At 44.0% G+C, this 21,721-nt stretch overlaps 1 protein-coding gene across 1 annotated transcript in view; it reads right to left on the bottom strand.

The window, feature by feature from the left end:
• The window catches only part of LOC144772771 (macrophage mannose receptor 1-like), a 55,819-nt gene that overhangs the window by 6,555 nt on the left and 27,543 nt on the right, over positions 1-21,721 (bottom strand). The window contains exon 5 of the mRNA XM_078657327.1: positions 15,199-15,308. Within this exon, the coding sequence (XP_078513453.1) occupies positions 15,199-15,308 (110 nt within the window). The remainder of the gene's footprint in view (positions 1-15,198; positions 15,309-21,721) is intronic.

The raw sequence follows: 21,721 nt of genomic DNA, 5'->3' as shown, positions 1-21,721 counted from the left end.
TGTAAAAGGAAATTTTCATTGTTGCGGTTTGTTGACTATACCGTACCCAAGGCAGGGAGAAAAGTTGTATGTGTGTGAGTGTTTGCTGTAGGAGGCTGTAACTTCTGCCGCTCATTCTACATCAGATCTCTTCAAGGGAGGCGTGCATGCCAGCAGCACTTGCTGTACCTGTACTATGCACTACTGCGTTCATGTTGTACCTGTTCTGTACACGAGACATGTGTGCACTGCTGTTGTCCTTGTAGTGCCTTTTATGTGTATGAGTTAAGCTTGCATTTCTGCAATTCTTGCTGTATTTGTTCTGTGATTCAAGGGGGCTTCCATTGATGCTCTCTTTGGTGTGTGTACCTGTCTGTGTCCCAGTCATGTTTGCACAGCTACTGTCCATGATTTTCTTTATTATGTGTAAATGCTTAAGGGATTATACTGTACCTAAGGGAGGAGAGATGATGGGTGGTGTGTGTTATATGAGGATCCTACTGTTGTTGCTTGTACTTCACCTGCTCTGTATGAGGAAAGCTTGCACTCTAGCTACACTTGCTTTAATGAAATGTGTACTATTGAGGCCATACTGCCATGTTCTGTGTATGAGGCAAGCATGCACTACTGCTGTCCTTATAGTCGATGTTTTCTTTGTCAGGGAAGCGGGCAGTGCCTCTGTCCTTAAATCTGTTTTGTGTGTATGAAGCTTGTATTGCTGGTGCCTTTTCTGTTCCCGTTCTGTGCACGAGTTAAGCTTCCACTGCTTCTGTATTATTCTGATTTCTGTGTGTAGAACCGCAGCTTCAAAAACGTTTTTAGAGTGGCAAAAGCCAAAATTACTGGTTTGGTCAAACCCTGCTATTTCATCCCCGAAAGCTATTTTCTCGGCGTCAAATGCCCACACTGACTCTGACTAACCACTGGAGGGCAGTGTTGGCCTATTCTCAGCCATCAAACGTAATGTCAAATGCCCACACTGACTCTGATTTACCACAGGAGGGCAGTGTTGGCATATTAATGATACATTCTCAGCCCTCAAATGTGCATCGAGCCCTCTCGACGGAGTGAAATACAACAGAAACCAATAATGGGATGTGTTTTCACCCTCTTAATTATTAATCCTGAAGAAACGGCTGTGCGTCGGGCCATGAATCCCTACTTCTTGTATGGGGCAATACAACGAAATATGAAAAAAGTGTTCTCAAAGGCGGCATCTTTAAAACAATTATTTTGGTAATCAGTTGCTGACCTAACTGCCCAGCCGGACCCATCAAACATTTCAGGAAGGCTCACAAGATGTCCGATTTCTGTACATCGTAGCTCAGCCCCTCAACAGTTCTGAGTCTCCTGTTGTTAAGCAGGGTTGAAAAGTTCGTACCCGTTCTCGGCACTGGGCACAACCACTGGCCATGCTGCTGCGTTAGCTAGAGATTTGGGCTCCACACTTCTTCCCCTGTGTATCAGGCAGTAGGGGTGACACCTCCAACCTGTGCAGAGAACCGTGCCTGTCTGTCATTTTTAGGTCGAAGCTGAGCCAGCGTGCAAGCACTGCTCTGGCGAAGATCTGTTGTAGTTCAGTACGGGATAAAAGCCCCGCCCACTCCCCCGTCCATATTTGTCACTGGCTTGTGTCTTTGTCCTTCGTAAATGCTGTCTTCTGATTCTTAAATAGGCCTGTTAGCCCCGCCTTAGTATAGCCATGTCGTCATTTGGATCCTCCCAAGGCTACTGGCCCCTTTACTTGGTTGTTACAGGGGGCGTGTCCTATTTCCTTTATTGAGTTTCTCCATTAGGCGCAACGCCATGCTTTGCTTACATTTAGCGGGCCTTGTCCGCTTTCACTTTTGAAACAGCCGGGATAATGGCGTCAGTTTGCTGTTTGACGGGTGGCTGCTGTTCTCTGCCCTTCCGTGGAGCCAGTGCCCGGCTGCAGCAGGGGCGGCCAGTGGGCGGAAGGCCAGTGCTGGACCACATCCTTTCCTTGGCCGAGCTTGGATGGAGTTGGGGGGCTGCCGAGGAGCCATGACTGTTTCCAGTGGGCCGCTCGGCCGCCTCGTCCTGTGACCTGCCAGAGATATTCCGGGGAGTCCGGCTCCTCTGGAAGTCCAAGGGTGCACTGCCGGGTACAAGGCCCAGGGAGCAGCTGGAGCCGGAGCCCGCCGCAGGAGAGGGACCAGGTAAATGTGGAGTGTGTAGAGGGGCACAAATATCGTCATGCAGCTTGTCAAACCTCATGGGGGGATGTGGGGTCTAGTACTGCGCAACACATCATGCCTTTAACTTCCATTTTCAGAGTCCAACATCCTTTCACTATACTGGGATCTGTCATTTCTCTTCGGGCAGCTCAATCTGTCCATTGCAATGCTGCAGAGGTATGTTTTACTCAGGAAAGCAAAACATGGCCGTTTTAATGCTCCAATTAAATTGGTGCAGATACGAGACTGTACTTTTCTCCATTGGTGCAGACACGAGACCGTACTTTTCTCCATGAGCTCTTTTTTTCAATTTGAATGTGTTTGGTTCTGCTCAGCCTTTCAGCATCCCCTTGTTGTGCTCAGTGAGACAATGTTTTAACCAGTAAACACGGATTCTGCTAACCATTTCACTGCCTTGGGGTTGATATAATACTGTGTACTTCAGTTGTATAAACACCCACCGTGTCAGTCTCAGCACGGATATTACTCTCTTTGTAGCCTCACCCTTTCAAAGCTGCTTCTCTAAGCGCGAGGCCTTGCACACTTATCCCACGCGCACATACTGTGAACCACAGAAGGCCGGATAACTTGATATTCTGGTTTACTTTACTTAAGCGTAGCAGGCAGCGAAATCACAGGCAGCCTGCTGCAGAGGATTTCTTCAAGTGCACTGTCTGCTCTATCCCAAATGTAAGGAGTACCCAGAGCCACTGGAATTATGGCAAAATGAAAGGGTGACATAATTGGCAAGAAAAATCAAATTATGCAGAGAATTATGGCACAACCCATGACAGCATTATTTTGCTATTTTAAAGCAAATTAGAAATGTCAGGGCAAACGTAGGACCTCGCTCGTACTAGTTTAAGACCCAACTACAGCAATCAGTAACTGAAAGTTCACAGACTTTGACAAGGGTTTTTCACTGTGTTGCACCATGTGTGGTGCTTTTGTTTTAGTAATTGTTGATCCATTTGAGCTAGAAAAGTAATGTTTTGCGTTAAAGGTGGCGGAGTCGGAGAGTGTATGGAATCTATAGTTATGCGGAATTTGCCAGAGTCACATCATTTCAGTGGTCCTTTGCACTGGGGTGACTACTACAGAAGGCCATTATTGTTAGTATGGGAGGTCACAGAGTGAGAATTAGTTTCACAGGATTCAGTGAATGTTACTCCCTGTTTCTGTTTTCATCATGGCTTATGGGTTCATTGGGATAAGCTAAAATAGCATGTTTACACTGCACCATTTGTATGGCATGCACTCCGTAAAAAAATGACTTGTAGACAGGAACGTCATTAACACACGCTACCGTTACTCATGCCATCGACCTTGCAGGGAAGAAAGGCAGCCTCATCGGTGACTCAAATCTGGACGGGCCTTCACACCGTGCCCTAGCCCACTGGCAGTTTCCCCGGTCTAGGCGGCACGGTCTCTGCAGAGGACAGGCTAATGGCGCTGCACGCTCCCAAGCAGGCTAGCATATTCCAAGATATGAGGGTGTGACATGGTCTCTTTGAACATTAGGAAAGTCCCTGGGGTGGTCCCCAGTGATCAGGCCGCACTGATCAGCAGAACAACTCAAGTATAAAAAGAACTTGTAAAGGTTAAAGCCAACATGGAACCCATTTGCACAGGCTGAGAGTGACAGACAGACGCCCACAAACTAATCACTCTTTTTTTTCAGTAGCATTTGTGCAGTTTTCAGATTATAGCCCTTATGGTGCAATTATTATTTTTTTTTAATCGTGACTGCTGGAAGAAGGAATTAATAAGTGAATGTGCTAAGAAGAAAATAAATAAATAATCGAAGAGCCGCCATATTAGTAGAAGGGGAGGACGTGAGGCCTGTCACTTGACATTAGGCTCGTGATTCCAAATATTTTACCCACACCCTCTCCCCAAATTACTTTAAAAGAAGAAGGCGTATCTTTCATATGTATGGCTTTCATTAGTGGAATAATATTACAATGTGGAAAACGGCGCTAGCTCAGAGGGTTAAGGTGCCTGATGCAGATACGCGTGCACGCGTCCATCTGGTCATGGTTTTTTTAATTCCGGCCTTTTAAGCCTCCCATCTCTCTGCCCATATTTTTAATTGGCTTGCGTCATTGTTCTTCGAAAATGTTGGCTTTTGATTTGTACATAGGATTATTAGTCCCGCCTTGATACCACTTTGTCTGCATTTGTTACCGCCCATAACGACTAGACCTTTTACTTGGCTCGTTACACGGTCTCCGTTATGCAGTGGGTGAGCACTATTTTCATTAATGGCGGTCGGCTTTCACTTTAGGGGCCGCGCTGCTTTATTTAATTAATTTGCATGCCGTGCGCATCAGTTCAGTGTAGCACAGGCAAACAAGCAATGTCTTTTATTTATGTTTTCGTTTTTTAAACATAAATAAAACACATTGTCATTTACAATGCCAATAGCTTAAACTCGCGTAAATGCAAGCCCTTAAGCATTGCAAATGTTTGTTTACTGAGGCTGTAGATTTTCTGGCTTGAAAAATTCACTGCAGACGCTCTGTTAAATTGTTTAAGGTCATATCTCGGCCACATTTTATGAATGTATGTACGTATATGATAATTCTATAGCGCAATCTAGCAAAAAGGCAGCAGAGCACTGTACATGGTCAAATACAAGCAGAAAGTCAACGAGGAAGAGGAGAGAAAGCTGGGTTGTGCATGGTTAATGCATTGTGGAGCAGTGCTCTTTAAAGAGGTGCAACTTCAACTCTTTCCTAAAATGGAGTAACATTGAGGCGGCCCTGATGGATAGGGGATATTGTTCCAGATCCCGAGTGCATAGATGGAAAAAGCTGGAAAAGGCCTGCCTAATAATTCCTATTCGTCAATACGGACTTAAAAAAAATAACGTGTAGCTTCAACTGGACAGTGAGTTTATGGTAAGGGATTACTTTGTCACTCTGTTTTTGATTTTCAAAGATACTGCCACCTCCTGGAGTAAGTCTTGACGGCTCTGTATCACTGCACAATCACTTGTACAAAAGCAGTACGCTGGTTACGTCATTAGAGTGGAATAGTACCGTGGCCTTGGGAAACCAATAACAGACGCCATTAGCCCACGAAGAATACTGCCAAGTCACCATTGACTACCCCAGGACTCAGATATAACTCTCACACTGATACATACTTCAGAACCATTGTATATTCTAATGTCAGTGCCTTGGTTGGCACCTGCACTGCCACGCCTACGGTAATCATCAGGGGTGGCGCCTCTATTATGGCGGAGGAGCGTCACTATCTATGCCACATTAAAAACAACCAAGACTTGGTCATTCTCTTTGCCAGTTGTACAAAACAAGTCTATATCTAGTTCTGGTTCTGCATCAAGAAACTGGATTGGTTCACACCACAACCCACAATAATGTAGAATCACTTGGATTCACTTTCATCTCTGTGAGCCTGCTGGCAATGGCAATTGGTGCCCTGGACATAATAAAGCATATCCTGCACGTACAGCAAGCCACAGCATAGAAATGAGGAGATCTGGTCTCATCTCTCCCACCCTGATGGATATTCACCCACCCCTCAGTGTCCACACCTTCTTCCAGATCTGCTGCTTCACATGAACAGTGGCCTAGCCCACCTGGCAAGACAAACTCAACCTCTCCGGGGACAAACACAACACAAGCACCAGGACATTGTCCAGCTGGATGGCAAAGAATGCAAAAAGAAAAATATTCAAAGAGATAAATCTTCTCAAGAATTATGTTCCAAAATATGGAATCCCATAGGCGGCCACCAGCTCAGCTCCTTCATGTCAGAAGACAGCAAAGGAACATCTCATCAGCCATGTAGAAAGAGCCTCAGAGTTTGCCACTCTGCTAGTCCAACACCAAGCGATTCCACAAGCCCCTCCCATTTTGTTCATTGATATGGAATCATGTCACTATATTTCAAGTTGGACGGCACTCCATTGCGCCCCAGATAAGTGTTTGCTTCATAAATATCACAGACAACAACACCTGTATCAGTTACAGGCATGAGTGAACCAGCCTATGACATTTTAAGTGTAATCTGTTATCCAGAAGTGGTTTCTTCAGAAAAGGCCACAGTATAGGGAACTGTATCGAGACTGCAGATGGGAACTTACCAGAGTTTTCACCCGTGCTGAAGAAAAAACACCGCTCACGTTACTGGCAAAGTGTCCTCAAATGCCACACGCAACACCAAGCAGAGCACCCGCGGTGTCCGAGCCAACCTGGTGCTTGTATGCTTGCTGCCCCCTGGACGGATATTCCGTGAGCTATGCGGAGCACTGGGATTGGAAGGCAACAGCAGAACCATGGAACGCTGTGCTGGCTGAAGAATGTCAAAGTTGAGCCTCATCTTGGTCCAGCTGGAGAAACACCATGGATTCAGAACAGGGTAGTGCACAAGGCTTATATGCCATCCCTATCCAAGATGGCCCCTTGCCCATGTAATGTTAATGGAGATTTCCAATCCAAGATGTGACTGAGTCTTTCTTGTGATGTTAGTTCTGTCAATATCCTTCATTTCCAAATGATGGATGCATAACAACATGTGTTTCCTATTTTTCATCACACTGTTTGCCCTTTGCTACTATTGTTCCCATATTTTTGTTCTTAGTTTCTTGACAACCTGATGAAGCTCTTCACTTGGAGATCTTATCTGGCGTTCTTCTCCTACCTGATGCCAGGTGCTGTTTGATGCCTTGCTGTTATTCTTCAAATCAATCTTCGCCTTCAAATAAGAGCTACATGATTGCCAAGGGGGATTTTCTCCTTGGTGGAGTTTTTATCCTAACTGCGACCCTCTGAAGGATCTACTTGGTACCTTTCACATACATTAGTCTGTGCAGGGTCGTGCCAATGCTACTTGAAGTAGTCTCCCTTTCCCTGGTCAGTCAAGAAAGCAATTTAACAGAACTTTTTATGTCCCGTCCTTGTCAGAGCCCGGCCATGCATCAGGCCAAGTCAATCACCTAAATTTCGATTTAGGAATCACTAGGTAGAGTCAGCATCCGACACGCCTTTTGTTACACTGGGCATTTCGCTGGTTGGATGGAGCGCCTGGTGGTCAGTTTTGAAAGCAAAGGGTTGATCCCTGGTGCCTCTGTTTCTTTCACCAGATCTCTGAAGTTAATCGCAGCAGGTATGGTGAAGCTTCAAGAGAGAGAAAAAGATATAGAGGGAGGGAGAGAAAGCAATCAGAGAGGGAGAAGAGAGAGGGGAGAGTAGAGAGAGAGAGAGAGAGAGAGAGAGAGAGAGAGAGAGAGAGAGAGAGAGAGAGAGAGAGAGAGAGAGAGAGAGAGAGAGAGAGAGAGAGAGTATGGCTCTTTAGACAGGCATTCGAGTAATCACGTGAATACATTTACCACCCATCACCTTTCCAAGCAACGCCAAGAAACCAACCTGGTGTACGAGCGCTATATAAATTAGCTATAACATAACATAACATAACATAACATGAACTGATGAGAAGAGAGAGATAGTGCAAAGAAACGAAGATGGTAGGCTGGTTTGAGCATTTCAAGTTATGCGCGACAAGAACTCTGACCTCTAATTCTCTTTCAATAATCTCCTACTGCAGGATAGCCACCTCTTTTACCATCTTTTCTTTCGTCTTACTGCTTTAGATCATTGCTCGGTTTCAGCAAAACTAAAAGATGAGGCGGAGGCCAGATCAATCTTCTACCTCACAAAAAGAAGACGTAACACGTTTCACTCCATGTGATCTTTAAGCCTTCTTCTGGCAATTCTGCTGATGAAAAAGAAAGATGCTGACTTGTAATGCAGGTGAGAGGCTGCTCCCCCTCTTTTCAAGCATGTCCTGTTTTCTGTGAAGAATAAATCCTTAACTAGCTTCAGAACTGGCAAAAATAACTCCTGGTGGATGGATGCCCTCCGTGGTGGATGAAGGCACTACCCTTTCTCTTCCACGGCCTCATCCTCTATCGAGGCAATCTAGTTCAGAGATTCTTCATCCAGGAAGTCAAGAAGCTTACAGAGTTGGGGGGAGTAGAACTGGTTCTGGTCTGAAGATAGGAGTTGGCGCGTTACTCCACAGGTTTTGAAATTGAAAAAAGGATGAGAAATTTGGTCCAGTTCGATTTCAACACATTGCTACCGGTCAAGACTCTAAAAATGGTCACCTTTCAGCAAATGTTTTTGTCTTTGTCATAGGAAGTCTGGTAGGCGCTGATTGACAACTATGCGGCCTATTTCCAGAGCCTACTTTGGGCTCGATGTTGAGGATTCTCAGCTGTATGGAAGTGGTGATCATTACCAGTTTGGAGCGCTGATGCTGCACACCTCGACCCCTGCATCCACAGTGTGTACCAAAGTGGTGAAGTGGGAGGCTGAGATCTTAGAAAAAGAGCATTTCAGATCTATATTACCTGTATTATTGGCTGATTAAGGCACCACACGCCGACCCGGTTTTTCTATTATTATTATTATTATTATCACTTATAAAGCGCACGGCTACCCCCGACGGGGGTGTCCCGGCGCTAGCAGCAGCAGAAGGGGAGGCTAAGGGAATCATGGAAGGTTAAATAGACAAGTTTTCAAAGCCTTCCTAAACAGTCTCTCTGTCTTGGCTTTTCTAATATGTATTGGCATGATGTTCCACAGTGCAGCTGTCTTAACAGTGAATGAACAACCGCCGAAGCTCGCTTTTTTATAACGGGGGACTGATAAGAGTTGCTGATTGTTGGATCTCAGGGATCTGGTCTGGGTGTATTTCTGTACTCTAGCTTTGAGGTATTTAGGACCTTTCTCTGTCAAAGCCCTGGTGCTATGGTTAGAGCTTTGAACTTTATTCTTCTCTTTACTGGGAGCCAGTGGAGGCTCCGCAGGTGAGGGGAGATGTGATGACGAAGTGGGATGTTGCTGATCCGCCTTGCAGCTGAGTTTTGAATAATCTGTAGTTTCCTGATTAGATAAGCAGGGAGGCCCGGATAGAGACTGTTGGCATAGTCTAATTGTGAATTGATCAGGGCATGTACCACTGTCTTTCTGCTGTCCATCGGGAGAAAATGAAGAAATCTACGGAGCGTTTTTAATTTCCAGAAACATTGAGAGGAGACATAATTAACCTGTGCATTGCCGGAAAGAGCAGAATCAAATTTAAAGCCCAGGTTTTTTGCAACCTGCGCAGGTTCAGGTGGAGGGTTCAGCTCCCTGGGACACCATATCTCTGCTCTTGGTGGTTGTGCCTGATTGAAGAATAGCACCTCAGTTTTATCCGTGTTTAACTTCAGGCAGTTGTCTGTCATCCAAGATGCGATATTGAGCAGACACTGCCTGAAGTTGGAAAACGCTGCCTCCGGGTGCTCTTTGAAGGAGAACACCAACTGGGTGTCGTCCGCGTAGGAGACAGCCTTAACATCCCATTCATCCACCAGATAAGCCAGTGGGGCAATGTAGGCATTGAAGAGTGTGGGACTTAATGCCGACCCTTGGGGCACCCCACATGTAAGACATTTTGCTGAGGAGATGTGGGGATGGAGGGAGATTAACTGGTGCCTATCTTCCAGGAATGATTTAAACCAAGCAAGCACAGTGCCCCCTATACCCATCTTTTCCAGCCTTTTAATCAATATCCGGTGGGAGACCGTATCGAAGGCCGCAGAGAGGTCTAATAGCACCAGCATGGCGCAATTTCCCTGATCAATAGTAGAACGCACAGTCTCTGCCACCTCTAGCAGAGCTGTCTCGGTACTATAGCCAGGCCTAAAGCCTGACTGTGAATCATGAAGAAGGACATTAGATTCGAGGTGGACTGTTAACTGTCTCTGGACCTCTTTCTCCAGGATTTTTGCCGATATAGGTAGGAGAGAGATCGGCCTATAGTTTTTGAGAACATCAGGATCAGCATCTTCTTTTTTTAGTATGGGTCTCACATATGCTGTCTTCCAGGGTGCCGGGAAGGAACCTGATCTTAAAGAAGAGTTCCAGAAAGCATTGAGGACAGGATTAAGGACCGTGGCTAGTGATTTAAAAAATCTGGCCGGACAAGGATCCACAGGTGAACCTGAACTTATGCTATTTAGATCAGCAAGTGAGGTATCCAGGCTGAATGGGCTAAATTCTGACCATTGACTTCCCGGTTGAAAGACACAGGGAGAATTGTCTATCTTCTCTACCTGCGAGAAACAGCTATAAATTGTCTGTATTTTCTCCTGAAAATAAATGGCTAGATCTTCACACAGAGCAGGTGACGGAGTTACCGAGCTCTTCAAAGCCTGTGGTTTAACAAATCCTTGTACTATGCTAAAAATCTCTCTAGTCGGGTTTTTTGAGATTTTAATCTGATCCGCAATATAATCCCTGATAGTGTTTTGTTTAAGTTTCTTAAATTTCTTCAGGTCAATTTTATATGTAATTTTTGCTGCAGTATCATAGTGTTTTCTCCATATGCGCTCAAGTTTTTTACAGGCGCTTTTACATGTCCTAAGGTCTATGGAGAACCAGGGCGCAGATGGTTCCTTCCTAGCACATTTTATTGATTTTCTAGCGATTTAAAATACCGACATTATTCCAAGCACATCCCTTCTCAGTGTTTTGCAGGCTGTAGCTTACTAAAAAGTCAAGGCTGCACAATACATTTCTGTGTGCCTTACAAAAACGTCTCTCACCTTTGAACTAAAAGATTATAATTTTGCTCCTTATGTAATAAGAATCTAGGCGGCGTAATATAGGCTACACAAGACAAATGCCTTCTCCTTAGTTGACTAACAGGTTGAGGGGAATAATGCTTCCAAGTTCATTTTTAAAAACTATGGGGCAGATTTACAAACCCCTTGTGCCACTTTTGCATCAATTTTCCCATGTTAAAAATGACGCAAAAGTGGTGCAAGGGGCTTGTAAATCTGCCGCTATGGTTTCAAGAAAATACTTGTCAATGCGGCGAAAAGACCTGATATACTAAGGTGAAACGCTCCTGTATGTTAAAGAAATACACTTTTTTTAAAATAGATTTCATCATATTTTTACATGATATATGTTGCATGATTTGTATGCCAAAATGTATCAGGGCTCGTGCATGAGCTCTTAGAGCCAGATCCGACCCTTAGCTCGACCATGGCTCGGTTCTCCTTGTTAATTCGTTGGCTCCCCAATCTCTACAAACCTTGCATTACCCAGTAGCCAGCATAGTGACATTTGTCTACGATCAAAAAGCAATTCTAACACTAACGGCCTAAAACAATGTCAGTCCTGGACTGTAGTAAGGCTCTTTCCATTAAAGACCAGTGGTGCGCCAAAGTAGCAGAAACCCAAGTCATGCCTCATCCGCATCATACAATACCAGAACAGCCCATTGAGTGGCGCTGCTGCACTGTAGTCTGGCCTGCTGCACAGCACAGAGGCTTGACACCACAGAGCAAATCATGCCTTGAAATGTCAACTAGGCGTTGAGGCTGCTGTCCAATTACAATCACAGTTACCATCTCCCCTGTAGTCCATGCTGATTCTTGAAATGTTCACTGGGTGGCGCTGTTGCTCGTCTTTCGGCAGTATTGCACAGCAAACAAGCATTTGCAATGCAATCAGTCTCGCATTCGTGAAAGTTAAAGCTATTGGTGCTGCAAATTGTTTGCAGTGGAGTGATCATTGCCCTTAACGTTACCAGGATCGTGCATTAGATGTTTACGAAGGTTATTAGAACGCGTTTGACGGTACATGCAACGGATGTTAAATGAGCAAGGGAGTATGTAGGTGAATGTTAATTGAACAGGCAGAATGTCACAGTCATACCACTTCTCACAGAGATTGAGCAAAAGTGCCACCGAGAACACATGAAACCACATGTCCAGAAAACACTACTTAAATGAAGTGTGCTAAAACGACCACATGAACAGTGAAAGCATGTACGTAGCCGTGTTTAATTAAGGAACATATCAGGATGTCTAAATCCTATTCATCCGACCACTGTGACTAAAGGGACAATAATGATTGTTACCACTAACATAACATTACATCCCCGAGTGCTGGGCGTTGGCAATCATTGCTGTGCAGGGGTATAGCAAGAAACAAGATATTATAAAAAAAAAAAGTTATCCTCACTGTGCGTATGCATATAATGTAGGCGTAGAGTACAGATGTCTATTCAAAAGTTAAAGTTTGCTGCCATGGTAGAATTGCTGGATGTTAGTATTGTGCATATGTAGGCTGAGGGTCAGGAACACTAACAAAGGACTCAATGTCATAGAACAATCAGATACAGTATAGCGCTGTATTATAGCTCTTTCAAGTGCATTACATGGAACATTTGGATAATAAACACGTTTGAGCAATAAATCAAATTGACCAAGTGAATAAACTTGTATGAACCTGCCAAAACGAGGAAAAGATAACATACAGGAGGGGATGGAAGGAGTAACCACACAATGTTTTAATGCTTGTGCTGTTAGGGAGGTGTCCTGTCAACTGCTTCCGTACTGTGCCTTCGATGCACATCTTATTGCATAAAGTGTTGCAGTTGGTATCGAAACCTCAGCACCTAGACTTTGACTTTATCAAACATCAGAAAGGAGACGTCTATCGTCTTTAGCGTGGAGGGTTCTGATTGGTTGCCTGTTCTCACAGTTGTTAGCACTTTTTAATAGATGGTGAATATGGTCCACTTTGTTTTTTTTTTTACTTTTTTATTAAGCATTTATAATTATTCTGCACAAATACAATTCATGTTACAGCACACATCATTAATTCTACAAAGTCAGAAAATTACAATATACACCTATAAAAGGGCTAAGAGAGTAAAAAATGGCATAAGAAATCCAAATAAACCAAGAGAAACCAAAAAACAAAGAAGAAAAAAAAAAAGGACACGACAAGCTTTTATACCTTTTATAACAATCGTCAAGGCAACCTCCGCCTGCCCTTCACCAGCCCTGCCATTTTTCCAGCTAGTTATAGGTTGCCATATCTTCTGCCCTAATATCTTAGCTCTTCGCCCCTTCCTATCATATATTGCTTTTTCCAGGTTATACATAGCGAGAAGGTTTGCAATCCATGTTTGGAACGAGGGGGGAACCTTATCCAGCCAAGTCCTTGCTATGCAAATACGATAAACTGCCAGAGAGACAAACAAAAATTCCACTGGCAATCCCTCTGCACCTTCCCCGACCCCCAAGATAATTAGTTCATCTGTAAACTTTATCTTAATCTTTAGTGAAATTTCCATGAATTCCTCAATCGCGTTTTTAAGGTATACAGCTGTGGGCATTGTGCAAACATATGTACAATGTCTGCATCATTAGAATAGCAGCGAGGACATATTATTCCGGACGTGCCGCCCCATTGTGCGATTCTAGCCGGGGTATGATACAGTGAATAAATAGTCTTATAATGTTGAGATTGTAATGTGGCTGAACAGAGCACAGTGCGTCCAAAATCTAGGGATGCCTGGAAGCCTTCTGAGTCGGTACCCAATTTTTCTATCCATTTTAGGGCATATTTCCGCCTGTCATCGTTTTTAATTGCACTGAGTTCTGCGTAGAGCTGCCTAATTGTGCAAAGGGTGGAACATTCTATATATTCCATTACTTTGCTCTGACCAAGACCTAATGGGCCACCCTGCTTTTGTAACAGAAAGCTTCTTATTTGAAGGTACTTAAAAAAGCTGCGACCTTCTAGCCCAAATTTAGCTTGCAGTTCCCCAAACTGTAGTATACCCCCCTGAATATCCAGGAGATTACCAACCTTTACAATCCCCTTGTTATTCCAGTCCCTCATGATTGTATCCCTAAAAATATCTCCCGGTAATGAGCAATTCTTGTAAAGCCGTGTATAATTATTAAACCTACCTAGACCCAGTGTTTTTGAGATCGCTTTCCACATCATATAAACCGCCCTTAATGTCTTAAATCGTGTATGTTTAAAGTAACTGAAATCAATTGTATTTAAAAATCCATTCTCCGCCCCCTCGCCCAATAGTGCAGTGTATACATTAGTGAATCCCAACCTTCCCTCAATTTGCCCTAGACCACCGCCCCCGATCAGCTCCTGAAAATACTGCAAGGCAGCAGCCCAATAATAAAGCCTGAAGTCTGGTGCCCCCAGTCCCCCTTCTCTCTAGATAACGTGAGATACGGATAGGCTCTCCTTGTCTTCCCCTGTGCCCATATATGCCTGTTTAGTATCCCTTCTAATTTATTAAACCATGTATGGTCAAAATATAATGGAATAGCTCTGAAAAGATACAGAAACTTCGGGAAGCTTACCATCTTTATTATGTTAATGCGGCCCATCAAGGTCAGATGTAGATTGTGAATCCTTTCGGTGTTTTCTTTTACTTTTGCCAGCAGTGGACCCATATTTAACTCTACCAGTCTGTCCAGGTCAGCTGTAACTTTTATTCCTAAATATACCACTTCTGCGGCCACTCTTGTATCCTGATATGTTACAAAGTTATTCTGCACAATCTGTGTCTTCCCTTTGTTTATTGAATAGCCTGATACTCCGCCAAAATTTGATGCCTCCTGCTCTATTTCTATTATTGCTCTTTCTGGGTTCGTGTGATAATCACTACGTCATCTGCGTACGCGAATATCTTATACTCCTGCCCGTGGAGTTTAACGGGAAGGATATTGGTATTTTCCTCCAGCCTTCGCAGCAAGGGGTCCAGATATAACGCGAAGAGAAGCGGCGAGGCCGGGCAGCCCTGCTGTGTACCACGCCTTATCCGTACTACGGAGGTATATCCTTTATTAATCCTAATTCTTGCCATCGGTTCCACATATAGAGCCTGAATAGCCTTGATAAATCCTGCACCAATACCAAACCATTCCAAAACCTTCCACAGATAGCCCCAGGAGACCCTATCAAAGGCCTTCTCCGCATATGGTCCACTTTGTAAAGCATCTGGAAAAGTGCCTTGTGCTAGAGTGGAATTCACGGTTTCCGGTTAGAGAGGATCTTGTTCCCAGCATTGCAACAATTAGGCTACCCTCCCCAAGAAGACATCATTGCGACCCCTCAGCCCCCAATAGCCCTTCACTTCCCTCCCTCCACGCTAGACCTCAGTGCAGTACCTCATTCCAGACAAGGCTGTCCCATCCGTCCACTGCCAGGACCCTTCAGATTTCTGATCCGTCAGTCCAAGCCAGAAGAACCGGGGCCTGGTGGCTTCCGCGATGTATGCCTGCAATGCACCAGACAACCAGTTAGTCTTCTCAGCTCAAGATTCATGTGGATATGGTGGCGTGTGCACTCAGTGAGCTGTGTAATGTGGTTATATGAGCCTGTACACATGAGAAGCTGCGCAATGTGGATATGAAGGCCTATGCACTCCGTGTGCTGTGTAATGTGTATATATGGCCTGTACACATGAGGACCTGGTCAATGTAGATATGAAGGCCTATGCACTCTGTGAGCTGTGTAATGTGGATATATGGCCTGTACACATGAGGACCTGGTCAATGTGGACATGAAGGCCTATGCACTCTGTGAGCTGTGTAATATGAACATGGAGGCCTGTATGCTCAAGAAGATGTGTAACATGCATACTTGTTTCCGTGCAGTCTAGAAGCTGTGTGATGTGGTAATAATAGTGTGTGCACTCCAGACACTGTGTAATAATATATGACGGTCTGTGGATTCTAGGACCTGTCCTGATGTTACGAGTAGCTTTGATCTCTGGAACTTTGTAATGTGATATTAGTACGTGCTCTCATGGTCAGTGCGCTGTATGAGGTGTATATTTAGGATACAAGGGCATGCGCACCCATGAGCTGTGCAATGTAGCAATGCAGGTCTGTGCACTCATTAAGATGTGCACTCTGAATGCAAGGACCTGTGTAGTCCCCAAGCTAGGTAATGCGGATACGGGGACCGCTGTACTCTATGAGAAGTGTAATATGGATTCAAGGGCCTGTGCACTCCATGAGCTGTGTAATGCAGACAGGAGGGCACGTGGGCCGTAGGAGCTGTGTATTGCGCCATGAGAATCTGTGTCCTCCAGAAAAGCTTGTAGACTAGGGTTTGAATTATGTGGAATCAATTACTGGGGCCAAATAAACCTCCGCTTCACAGTAACGTCTCAGTTGCATCATGGTCTAGATTTATTGCCACCCTGTATGCGGCGGGTGAGGCAGTAGCTCCAGTGGAGCTTGGAGCCAATGAAGAAGAGTGCAGATGTACCTCCAAGCACTGATCCTAAATTATGCCCAGTACTAACTGAAATCAAGCCTTTGTGAGCCACAGGGACCACTGGCCGCCCTAATGGTCTGCCAGCAATTGTGAAGACAGCTAGTCATGAGTGGGCGGACGTTCTATTCCCACTATTTAGGAACTGTCTGCTTTCTAACATCATGCCTCAAAGATGGAGAGGCTCCATTCTGTTTACATACATAAGAAGGGTCCTGGAGATTTACCACAAAATTATAGGCTCGTCGCCATGTTGGATGTGGATGGTAAAACATTTGCAAAAGTACTTCTTAAAGAGCTGGAACATTGGGCTACGGTTAATGAGCTAATACTGTGTATCCAGACAGGCTTCCGAAAAGGATGTGGGGCCAAGGACAACCTGACAGCAGTGGATGCTCTGTTGGAAGCAGCAATGGAAAAAAGGTGCTTCTCCTATGTCCACAAGACATTGGTCCCTTCATAAAGGTAATAAACATTGAGACATAGAGTTACAATGAGATCTATGTTGCCTTTCTCTGAGTAGAGAATCTGGTCATTTATTTCAACAATAATTCAACCCCTTAAAGAACAATTACGTAGGCAAAATGGAAAGGCTGGAAATCAACAGATTTCCAAACCTCAGGCATTTACATACATAGTGACTCTACAGTAATTACAAATACAGTCAGTCACAGCAGAGGTAGCAACTGAAGCTCCGATGAAACTCAAGTAAAACATATTAGGGTCAAGACACAGAAGTCGATGACATTTCAATCCCAACTAAGGTAGAGGGATCATCATCAGGACATGTTTACTATGGCCCAAGCTGCAAAACTGGAGTCTCCAAACTCCATTGCTAAATGCCACAGTCAGCCTCTACTCCCAAACTTGGGTGCGGATGCGAATAACATCTAACTGGGTCATGAAGGGTAAGATGGCAACATCAAGGGGGGTACAGCTAGGTCGCATTCTGGCCCCCCTCCTCTTTATCCTGTACCTGGCTGATATCAATGCACATTTAGCAAAAGCAAGAGCATTCCCACCGAGAATTGCGGGTCTGAAAATGCAACTGCTCCTATATGGGGACAACGCTATTATCTTCGACCATACTCAGATTGACCTCCAGCGCTCGTTGACTGCCTTGGAGTCAAACAGCAAGCTGAATAACATTCAAAGAAACACAGCCAAAAGCAAAATCATAGTATTAAGTAGGAAAGTCCATACAAAAGGAGCATGGAATCTATGTGATAGGAAGCTGGAAAGAGTCAAAACCATTAAAGGCTTGGGTGTCTTTCTCAATGAACGAGGCACTCATACTGCCCGCTTCCCCTCCCAGAAGAACGCCCGTGCGGCACTGATTTGGACTTCTGGCAAGCTGATACAAAAAAATGAATGGCCCACATTTATCAGCCGTCTGTAAGGTCATCAACAGAAAGCTAATGTTAGATTTACTGTATGAAGCATTCACATTCAGAGATTGCCTGGAGTCATGGCTGGATCAAGTTCAAAATAAATGTCATCGCTCAGTATTTGCACTTCCAAATGCTGCCCCAGCAGAGTGCTTGTGATTGGAATTTAATCTTCCAAGGCAAAACTTGATTCTAAAAGCACGCTTTTTGGCATATGGATTAAACGCAAAGAATGCAAGTAAAGACACCTTGAAACACACAATTTGGCAAATCCTTATGGATGAAAACTGAAGATGGCACAATGATTTGAGAGCCTCGATGGATTTCTTAAGGGCTGGAGATCCTTGGGAATCCCCCATTCCTCCTAAAGCATTAAGTAGATTTCTTCTGAAAAAGGCAAAATTAATCCGAGAGATCTCAACACTGAAGCTGTAGATAGGCTTGCGTTTATCAACTCGAGTCCACTTCTATACAATGCAGGCCGAATTACACGTTTTCTGGACTATCCGCTGAACCTTCACAGTAAAAAGATCTACTACGGTTAAGGTGCAGAATAATTTGTCTCAAAGAGTATCTCTTTTACAGGTTAAAAGGATCTTTGTAGCAGGTCTACAGACTCTGCGGGGCACACAAATTTATCTGTGAGCCATTATTGGTCCTGAGACGCTTCTGGCCTTCTTGCAATTACAGATAGGTTCATGCCAGGAAGCACTGCGAGATTGGTGAAATGTATGCTACATGCAGTAAAGACACTGGAGGAAGTTCAGATCAAAATTCGACAAATTTTGAAGCTTAGAGGCACAGCCATGATGAACCTGTTGAGAATAACCTGATGGAGGTAAACCATTGACGAAGATCTTTTCTCTCACTTATACCCTGGAGCAAAATCTAGTTTTATAGTGTAGGGGTTTATTTGGCCTAGCAAGGGCCCCAGTCATCTCAGACGAGAACAAATGTAGAACTATAATGGGGAGCCCTCTAGATAAAGCCTGCAATATCCTGTCTGAAACTAAATATAGGACTATCATCCTAATTCATAATATTCCGTATTTTTTTTGTAGACAACTTTATTTCAATGTACAGTGCTTAACAGTAGCTTAAACATGGTTGGTTTATGTGTAGCCTTGTGAGGCTTTATTATGTAGCTTTGTTTTAGATTGAATGAAGTAAGCTTTCTCTTCGGATGTACTTCAACTTTTCTACCTTTGTTTTAGGCTAATGGGAAAACGTAAATTATGTATATTTAAACATTTTAATTGCAGCTTTTATTTTAGTGATGAAGTCTCCTTCAATTCCATCTGTAAAGGTTTTTAATAACTGTGCAATAAATTACTTACTCCCCTGGGGCCTTATTCACAAGCCCCTTGCGCCGCCCGTACATCACTCTTTCCCATATTAAAAGTGATGCACCGGTGGCGCAAGGGGCTTGTAAATAAGTCCCTTAGTTTCTTACTCTGTGGAAATCACTGTAGCCTCGGAGCTGTGATTGTAGCATGGGAGAAACTGTGTAATCTCTAACCAGTGGAACAAGTATTTATGTATTGTATTGTATTGTAATTGCATTTATATAGCACTTGCTACCGCTGACGAGGCGTCAAATCGCTTTTTTGGCAAGTAGCACGCTACTACGGAACCCATAAAGGATTAGTGTTGATATAGTATAGAGAAATATGAAAGTAATTTGAGTGGTGGACATGTTAGTCAGTTATTTGGATTCAGAAGGTTCTGCCTTGGTGGGGGACCTTCTTCAGACAGAAAAGAAAATGACTGGGTTTTAACAAGATGTAGAAGTAACATCCTAGGGACAGATATCTAACCTGGAACTGTCTCTATTTACATGTTTAGAGCGGGGCCTTATCATTCCGAGCAGTTGCCGGGTGAGGTGAGGCTCACTTCCCAAAAATTGATGGGTAAGTGTTCATACTTATGTCAAATGACACACAGATTATCTGTTGGTGACGCCAGGTTGCGCACCCCCTATGGGGCCATCGCAAAACGGTGATGGACGTGTTTCAGTGTTTAGTGAGCTGGCATTGGTTTCTGCACAGTAGCAGCACTTATCTCCTAAGTGCTGATTAGAGTGACAGCAATATTTATGTTTTGTTCATACAGTACCTGTGTATAGTATTTACATGGTTTCTCCTTTTATATATTGTTTTCAGGGAAGACCAACTGCATCTTGTGGACTACATAAGAAGATGCGGTAGGACGGTCTTGTATGACCAATTTGATTTGATTTTGGTAGAAAAATTTTCTTTCACACAATTAATTAGAACACAATTAGTAGTGTACTTGCAGTAGCATTCCAGCTTGGCCCTGAAGAATGCCAGTGGACTTTCACGTTATGGCAGAAACATGTTGGCCCTAATTTTTGATCTTTACCAAGCAAGTTAGACAGTGATTTTGTCACACTGTCACCTCACTAATTTTTAACCTGACGTTCAGGCAAACGCCATTAAAGTTTATTTGTTTGCCTGTTCAGCCATTTTATACACACCACTTGATTTTTTGCACTGCACATGTCAGACACACCATCCACATGAACAACTTTGGTGACTAGACCATGGCTGAGTGATGCAATGCCAAAATACGTCTGGGCACTTGCACACAAACCAAGGTCTAGGAGTCCTACGTGATGAGGCTCCGCCATTTGGGTGGTCTGATAGGACTTTAACAGCTTTTGTTGATAGCTAGTTTAATTACTCTCTCTGTGCAATTCTTCCAATGCCAGCGTATCTTTCTCTGTACTTTTCGACTTACAGGTTTCTTGTTGTTTTAGCATATATATGTACACGAACAAAGGCACCTCCCAAAACTAGGTTATAAATAATTATTTACAATAATTTCTAATTCCTAACCTGCTTCTCTCCAGGAGGATTAGTGACTAATATTTAAAGTAGATTAAATATGTTCTCAAAAACATAAATCAAGCCAATATTTTAAATGTTTCCTGCTTTGTAGCTCTGCTTCAAAACGCACACACAGAAAATAACTATTTATGACGCACAATCCTATTTGCAAGATGGCCACATCCTACTGGTGACATCTTTAGCCCGCCATTGCTTTTTAAAATGAATACAACTTTTGCAGCAGTGTGCACACTAGGATGTGTAGGGCCATATTGACTTGTACTCCCAGAGTGTAGTTGTTTTCATTGTTTGGTGTGGGGTGCGGTACATAAATGCCAGCCCTCTCATTCATTTATTTCGTTTTTAGGATACCAGGTTATAATAAATTAGTATGTGAATATCTATATTTGAATACCTTTTTTTTACAACACTAAGATTTCTTAGTTACTCTTGGTGAGCATAGGGGACCCACACATGAGGTTTTTGCTGACTGATAGGAGTGTTATTTAATCCATGTGTTTGTGCTTAGACAAAAGCTTGAATTTGACCATGTGTGGATACTTATTCATTTTTCTCTTGTCTTATTTCATGATGTTGTATGTGAACTTTTATGGTTCTTATTAACTGAAATAAAGTTTAACTGACTGACTGACTAACTGAATACCTTATTTGTTTTTAGGTCTCACCTGTCGATGCGCATGCGCATCGAGCTTGCGAGACTATTGGGGCTTAAACAGTCTTTAACCAGGTTGCAAGGAATCGTGGCGATTCCTTGCAGTGCCCGTGACTTTTAAGCTCAATGCGCATGTGCATTGAGCTTAAAAGCGCGTGCACATCAGTTCCCTCAGCCGCACTCTAGGTCCCTGCTGTTTTCACACCCTCTCCCCTCTCCCCGCTCCGCCCCCTCCCCTGCCCGCCGTGTCGCATTTCTCCTCCCCCCTCCCCTTATCTGCCTTTCCCTCCGTCTTGTTTTTTTTTTTTTACCCGCTCCGCCCCCTCCCCTGCCCGCCGTGTCGCATTTCTTTTCTCCTCTTTGCGCCCCCCCCCCCCCCCCAGGCTCTCCCGCCCCCATCCGGCTTCCCTCCGCGCAGCCATCTGCCTGCCACACTTCTCCCCTCGTTCGCATTCCCGACCCCCCCCTCTACCCCCTCCCCCCCACGGCTTTCCTTGTC

Source organism: Lissotriton helveticus, chromosome 1_1 (genome assembly GCF_964261635.1).
Source record: "Lissotriton helveticus chromosome 1_1, aLisHel1.1, whole genome shotgun sequence".
In the NCBI taxonomy this organism is placed as follows: domain Eukaryota; kingdom Metazoa; phylum Chordata; class Amphibia; order Caudata; family Salamandridae; genus Lissotriton; species Lissotriton helveticus.
Note: the sequence above shows the minus strand (reverse complement) of the source record. Positions and strands in the feature narration are given on the sequence as shown.